This window comes from Pinus tabuliformis, chromosome Q (assembly GCF_031772625.1).
Source record: "Pinus tabuliformis cultivar Carrire ecotype Pingquan chromosome Q, CPIR1, whole genome shotgun sequence".
In the NCBI taxonomy this organism is placed as follows: domain Eukaryota; kingdom Viridiplantae; phylum Streptophyta; class Pinopsida; order Pinales; family Pinaceae; genus Pinus; species Pinus tabuliformis.
The window spans coordinates 1,195,502,637-1,195,510,898 of record NC_142296.1 but is presented as its reverse complement, the minus strand read 5'-3'; the positions used below and the strand labels follow the sequence as shown (position 1 = coordinate 1,195,510,898).

Sequence of the window (8,262 nt, the reverse complement as noted above, 5' to 3'; positions counted from 1 at the left end):
TGACCATCTTCTCAATATGTACTTGAATCTTCAGCTCGATGTATGGATTGTTTGGGAGCTTGAGAAAGCTAGAACCATCGGTAGTTGAGGTTGTGGAGATTTACAGGTGAAGTGGCCCATCTCACAAGTTATAGTGTCGAGAATAGGCGATGTGTTCCTCTTAGCCAAGGTTCGCTCAACAAAAATATAATTCTCAAACGTCACGGCAGAGTTAAATTCAAATAGATACAAATACATACTCCCAGGTGTTTCTGGCTATATAAACAAACACACTCTTCTTTATACAGAGCAAAGTAGTACACTCTCTGTGCTAGTGACAGTAGTGATAGACATTAGCCAATATGACAAACTGCTTCCTTGTTATGACACCGAGCGTTATTATTCTATGGCTCGTTCTTGCCTTCGATGTTGTTTCCATCTGCCGAGGAGATGTTGGTGATTTTGCTACCCAAGATTTCTTCAATGGAATTTTGTCTGGTGCTTCTGATAGTTGCGCAGGAAAGACCTTCTATACATACAATAACTTCATGGACGCAGCCACTGCATTCTCTGGCTTTGGCACAACTGGCCCCGACGTTGACCACAAGAGAGAAATCGCTGCTTTCTTCGCCAATATTGCTCACGAGACTTCCAGTATATCTATAAATTTGTTATATATATATATATATATAGATGATTTCATTTTAGAATTTATAAACATTAGAAATCGGTTGTTTAACCATGTGACACCTATAACTACTGACTGATTGGCAGGACTGTGCTACGTCGAGCAAATAGAGAAATCTGACTACTGCGATTCCACCAACCAGACATACCAGTGTGTGGCGGGAAAGCAGTACTACGGGCGTGGCCCCTTGCAACTCACATGGTAGGTAGGCTTATAATGGTATATATGTTTATAGGTTATAGTATGGAGTGGGTGGTGAATGGTTGTGTTATAACAGTTAAATGTATACTATCTAAAAAAACTCCAAAATAATTAGAAAAAAACAATTTATAAAAAATAAATTTATTCATATATTGAATTTAATTTAATTGGCTCTATCTATTAAATTTGAATTGGTTTTCTCTTGAGAGACTCTTTCATGCTGTTTGACTGAGAGTTCTTTCTTTCAGGAATTATAATTATGATGCAGCCGGTGATTACCTGGGCTTTGATGGTCTGAATCACCCTGAAATTGTAGCCGGGAATGGCTCAATCTCGTGGAAGACTGCTGTCTGGTTTTGGATGAAGCATAGCAATTGCCACTCTGCTATTACATCTGGACAAGGATTCATGGCAACGATAGAAGCAATCAGCGGGGATGAATGCAATGGTGGAGACTCCAACGCAGTTGATGAACGTGTCAATTATTATACCAACTATTGCAATGAGTTTGGTGTAGATCCAGGAAATAACCTTAGCTGCTAAAAGTATATTAATATGCTGTGACCTCTTGGTCTCCATCAAAGGATCCAGAATAGTTCAAAATACTATATATTCTATAATACTCAATAAAATCGATAGTCTGATTACCATGGTTAGCATTAGCAGGAAACGGATCTATGTGATATGTAAAACGAGACAACATTCTATTATGAATAGTCTCTTTCTTTAACCATGTAAGCACATCCATGACTTTTGCATGCCAATGAACTGTGCGAGTACAGCAAATTAATATTAGATTAATTAATTGTACCTATTAGTGCATTTGGTGTCACATTGATTTTATATATTTGACAGCCAATAGATGGTGTATTATTTGTTGGGAAATTGTTAGGAAAAGGACCAATCTTGCTTTCACAAATAACATATATATTGTTTTACTTTGTCAGGGATTATTTATCTTTTTTTAACGTTAAATAAGATGATGTTTTTTGTTATCATGATATAGAGTACTCTGCTTTGGTCATACAATTCATAAATGTTATGTTAGTATTGTTGCTAATTATAAATTATATGTTCAAATTTTGGTGTTGGTAGAATTGAAAACATTAATATTAATATAATATCTAGTTTATTTTTTCAATTTATAATTTACAAATATTATGTTCAAATATTGATATGGATAGAATTAAGAATATCACTATAATATTTATAAGGTAGAATTAAAAATATGAATATTAATATAGTATTTAAGTTATTTCAGCAAGTAACATTGGAGAAATTACTTTGAATTATAAATCGTTTCAAAAGGAAAATATTCCATGCTCAGATGGATGGATAAGGGATGATCTTCTTATGGTGGTGGAAGATATTTGACATGCAAGGAGAATATGTGGCAACTTCAATTCTACATTTATGGCACTTATTCATAAAGTAGACTATCCCAATAATTTAAGACTTGCATCCCATTTCTTTATGCAAATATATCTACAATATTGTGGAAAAAACCATCATTGTAAGGATAATGCGTCTACTCTCATGGTTTCTATTGGATAAATAGTTTGGGTTTCTTAGAGTTAGGCTAATCCATAAAGCTACCATAAATATATCGTCAATCCAAGAGCAGTCAATTAAAAATATTAGTAAGTTTGTACAACTTTTTTAAATTGGACACATAAGAAGATTATGATAGAGTTAAATGGACATTATTCAAATCCCTTCTTCACGTTAGGTTTGATCTTTGTCTAGTTAATTGGATCATGGGATACATTTTGCATTCTTCTTTTTGGATTCTAATTAATGGTGAATATTCGTCTTTTAATTTTAAGGCCTTCATCAAGTTTGTCCAAAATCGTCTTATTTTTTTCTTGATTATTGCATAAGGGCTCACTGGAATGCTCATTAAATCCAAAAAATACCACTACATTTTCTTGATTATTGCATAAGGGCTTAGTGGAATGCTCATTAAATCCAAAAATTACCACTACATTTAGGTTATTTTGATGGGCCAAAATATTAAATTTATTTATTTATTATTTGTGGATGATGTGATTTTATTTTGCTATTGTAATGTGGAAAAAGGTGAGAATTTCAAATTGATTATCGAGAACTATTTTTTTTATGATGTGAGGATGTTGGTAAACTTGGGAAAATATACCATATACTTCCTTGATAGCATGGAAGTAAATAAACTTTAGATAATGGACCTTTGCAAGTATTAGTCTCATAGCCTTAATCAAGGATTCAAACCCTTACGTTTTAACATCAATCCAAATAGCAATGGTATAGCTCATTGGAAATGGCTACCATTTAAAGTGAAGAGTTGAATTCACTTATGATGTTTCATTGAGTATCCTACGAGGATTGTTTTATCCTAATAAAATTTGTGTTGGGGACAAATATATTGATACCTTTTCGAACTCATCTCTACAACCATCTTGAATCATGTTCAAAAGATTATATTCAATTCTTTATGGAAAGCCCTTACTAAATACTCAAGGTCTCATCTTGTTTGTTAGTCACATATTTCCTTCCGCAAGGCATTTGGGAGTTGGGGTTTAAAAGAAACTTTGGTTTTCTATAATTCCTTGCGTAGGAGATCCTTATGCATCTTTCTCACCCATGGTAATCTATGGAGAAAATTACTCATAGCTAAATATATTTTTCCAGGGACAAATTGGGATGGCATTTGATCTCCCAACAAGTCAACAAATAACTCCTCATATAAATGGAGAGCACTCTCCAATGCTTTTTTGATGGCTTGAAATCATTTTTCTTGTGGGGTTAGATTTGGTTCAATGGTTCACATTAGTAAGGATGCACTTGTAGTTTGCAACGATGATGTTTCATTACTTAATGATTTAGTTGGACACCTATAGAAAAGGACTATACGTACCCTAAATAAAAATGTGGGGGGGGGGGAGGGGGAAACAACATCAAGGATGTTTTTCAATAGTGGATAGAAACTTTGGGGATTTATGGATAAATTATTATTCAAGTCAATTTATTGCATTAGAGAAATTTTGAGGTCTAAAATGGACCTCCTAAGGAATATTATAAAATAATAGTGAAAATAATAAAATAAGATTAGATTACCTCGTCAAGTTTTGGAGGGAAAAAAAGAAAAAACTACCTTTTCAACTCGCGTTTTCAACTTATCTCTCTATGAATTTACTCAAATTTCAAGCGGGGGAACTTATTGGATGTGAAATTTAATTGTGCATCCAATGGGACTTATCTCTCTATGAATTTACTCAAATTTCAAGCTGGGGAACTTATTGGACGTGAAATTTAATTTTGCATCCAATGGGTACCCATGTTGCATACTTTCAATGGACCCTGTTATGCTCCTATACCAATAGGTGTCATATTTCATGATTGACTTGATGAGCTCTGTAATATGTTCATTCCTTTCCTTGTTGCAAAGGTTTCCATATTATCAAAAATTTCAAAAATGTAAAAAATGTAAATAGGGTATGCCCTAAAAGAAAAATCAAAGGGTAAAAAAAGAATAAAATGGTCAAAAAAGTGAAAGAAATGAACCCCAAACAAAAATAGACCAGGGAAGTGTGCAAGTCCAAAATGCCACTACTTTTTCATTTTCTGTAATAAGCATTGTGTGCAGCTTGTTAATTTATGCCACAATTGATGAATGGCCAAACAGCTTAATCTTGGCTAGTTCATATTTGAAATTCCTGTTTTAGAGATAGAGAATAAAGTCTGACCAAACTGTTTAATCTTGGCAAATAAGTAGATAGGTAGAGTAAATAAAAAGGAGCTCAACAGTTCAATCTGAGCCCTTGGAGGTAATAAGTGCAGACTTAGGTAGGCTTGCCATGGAAAGAAAAGAAAAGTTAGTAAAGGTTTGCCAGTCTAAGTGCACCCAAATAAAGAAGAAAAAATTCTAGGCCAAGGTAGGCAGGGTAGGTATATTGGTGTTGCAGAATGATACCATTGATAGATTATGTCTCTAAAAAGTGTTAATCTTTTTCTCTATCACAAGTGCAAGGTGGACAGTATACTTGAAGCGGCTCAAGCAAGACAAGATTCAATAACTAACTCCCCTTCATACTTTTCCCTAAGGATTTCACTAATTTCCCCAAAGTATTAAGATATGTTCTTAATAACATTCATAAATCACTCATCTCATTTCATAAGCATTGTCGAAGTAAAATCCTATTTTACTTAGGAAAATTTACAAATCTCACCCATAAACCCCTTTTCCCACTTTCGCCTAAGTTTGAATGTAAAAATTTTTAACATTTCAACTTGGCACTTTTCATTTCATTTCATAAATTCATATTAATTTTTAACTTTTATTATTATATAAACCCTGTGCCTTATTACCCTCCCCGTATTATATTATTATATTTAAAAAAAAAACCCAAATATTATTTAATCCCGCCCCAATCGATTACTATCATAAAACATTGTATAAAAGGGGATTGATAAATTTATTTGAAATTTATTAATAATCATCCCCCCGCTTCACAATAACGTGATTAATTAACCATCTGGGTTAATTAACAAACACCTCGCGGACCAATCAAATCGCGCCCGAAACAATTAAAACATAGTTTATTACGTCGGGCCCGCAGCAGTTAAACCTCCGCCATATTCCATGCCCGTCCGCCGTCCGATCAACCCATTCGCATCCAATGGTCTACATTCATATCGCGACCCCCCTCACGATCGCGTGTTAACTCACGATTGCCCGGCGGTTTTCCACCCGTACAAATGCCACGCGTCGCTCATTCCACCTGCTCGCTCGCCCTCCGCTCAATACCGCCAAGCCCCAAAAGTGATGCGAGGTAAATCGCTTACCACCCTCCACTAATGTCAGGCCGGGTACTGCTGACGTCACTCCACCCCTCTGACGTCACTCTGATCCCGCTGACATCACTCTAATCCCGCTAACGTCACTCCAGTACCGCTTACGTCATCCGCCCAATCAAATCAAAAAGTCCTGCCAAACCGTTATTTTGCTGAATGAAATGAATAAAATGGCATTTTCACTGTCGTTTCGCTGCAAACTGTTCTCTGAGCATAACAATGACCGAGTTCGCATTTCTAGTTTCCGACCAGAAAGGCTACATCGACGAGCTCCTCCGCCTGTCAACTGACCCTCCAGTGTACAGTTTTCCTCCTTGATCACAGAAGTCAAAGGTTCAGCACCCTCAAACTACAACAGATTATATCAGGACAAATCTGGAAAGTCTTGGCAAAGGATATTACTCCTTTGGATTAAAGTGAACTTCACAAGCAGACTGCCGACTGGAGAAATGGTTTATTTTACCCCAACCAGTAAAGCATGGACAACTCACAGGCTACACAACCCTGGGTAAAAGGTAAAATTTTGGGCAATTTACCAGACAGAGATGAACAGGGTAAACAGATGAAGTGTATCAGATCAAGGGTTAAAGAGTATCAGTAAAAGATAAAGCAGCCAACACAGAGTAACTGAAGAAGACAGCTGCAAGCCGAATCCTAGGGCCTGCCTCCAGCACATTCAACAAAAACAGGACCAGCACAACATCAGTTCATCTTTTCCCTATTTTCAAGGCTAGTTGTTTCTATTTTCTTGTAAGCTATCTTTAGTCATCCTATATATTATCTCACTCTGTTATGAGATATTTGTTTTATAATTTGTTGCATAAATACTACCCCCCCCCCCCCATTGGAGTATTGAGGGTGGATTCCTAGACTTTGTTGTAATATTGATTTTTTGGAATAAAGAGTTGTTGGAATCAACTGTTGCATGGTCTACTAGATGAAGAATTGAAGTAGAGAACTTGTCACAGACTTCTTGAATCAACCACTGGATCAATAAGTCCTCTATATCTTTTGTTTTAAAGTTTTCTTAGTTTATTATATCATCTATGTTTCACAATCTGAATGATAAAGAAAAGATTTAATTTCAGAATATGCTTGATTGCACTCTGTTTTCAGTCATTATTGTTCTCTATGTTTTCTTCAGAATTAGGATAAGCAGTGAAATCTTAGTTGCTCCTGTTTCCTAATTCTTTCATGTTGATTATTTGCTAAAGAATACTTAACTGCTCCTTATCAGTAATCATACAATTTCCCTCTTTAAATAGGTTGAAGGATCCTTAACTGCCCTTCACCCAATTTGAGCCCATTCCATCTATTTCAAGTCTTTATTTTTTCCTTGTTTGACTACCTTGCTCCGTGAAACCATCCTTTGTTAAGAAACCAAATCTAGAAAACCATCTTCTTTGACTCCATCAGCCCAATGAACTGAATTACTCTGTCTTACCTCTCCGTTCTATTGAATCTCACCACCCAAACTCAAACAAAACCCTTGAACTTCATAACTAGCCTAATACCTTTAAAAATAAAGCTAAATCATAAAGAGAGAGCCCTCTCTAGATACAGATTGGCTAGATTCTGTATCTAAAAGATTGGTCTGTGTTTACCTCGGCCTCCTTTCCCCTTCTTACAAATTCTGGGAAAACCTGAGTGATAACATCAATGGCGACTCCAATGGGGACCTGAATAATTTGTTTGTTACTATTGTTTTCTATATAAGCTACAGACGGAGCCTGAAGTTAGCCAGGTAGCCTTTGAAATGATTTTGCTTTACAATTGTAGAAGTAAATGAGTGCTACTTTAGTCTATCTCCGATCTAGCTTATAGATTGGACAGTTGGTTTCAAATACTTGATCAGTTCCTCTTGTCAAATAAGTCTTTAAGAAAGTTTATATCTCATATCTAAAGCCTCTTAAAGAAAGCATAGAAGTTGTTTTGAAAAGTCATAAAAAATCAAAATAATCATAAAATACTCAAAATTTGGTTTCGTGGAGAAATAAACCTTTTCTTCATAAATGTTTTACAGGTTTAGATCTGATCTGTGATGGTGGACAGGGATCAGACACACAAAGGTTAAAAATCATCCACCTGGCGACTCCACATCAATTTCACAACTAAGACTCCACTGGAGGGACGAACCTGAAAGAACAATACAAAAAGATCAGGCTTTTAACTTAGATTGTTATCCAAGACCTTATGTTCTTTCTAAATTGATAGAGTTTTCCAATGTATATTATATTTTAGAAAAAAAAAATTAGATTATTTTTTGAGTATTTTCTTTTGAAAATTATAAATATATATCATCCTTTTGAATCTTATGATGATCACTTTCCAATCAAGAAGCCTCAAATACTCAAGACTCCACTACTAAAAGAATCCAGAGTTGTTGAGAACCTATGGTGACCCAATTTTAGCATTAAGTGTCTTCAAGATGAATTTAACAAATCAATGCAGGTATGCTCCTTTGGACAGGTCAAAGATTCCAGGTTTTCCAAACCCTTTGCCCAAATTTGACTGGTCAAAAAATCTTCCATTGTTTAAAGATGAAATAGGAGATGATGCTACTT

General features: G+C 35.2%; 1 protein-coding gene across 1 annotated transcript; it reads left to right on the top strand.

Annotated features, from left to right (window-relative positions):
- Positions 1-304: 304 nt before the first annotated feature.
- Positions 305-1,663, top strand: LOC149224008 (endochitinase 4-like). The gene is made up of 3 exons (XM_089383453.1): positions 305-633; positions 754-868; positions 1,117-1,663. The coding sequence occupies exons 1-3, from the start codon at positions 342-344 to the stop codon at positions 1,409-1,411; spliced, it is 702 nt and encodes a 233-aa protein (XP_089239579.1). The 5' UTR covers positions 305-341; the 3' UTR covers positions 1,412-1,663.
- The last annotated feature ends 6,599 nt before the right edge of the window (positions 1,664-8,262 follow it).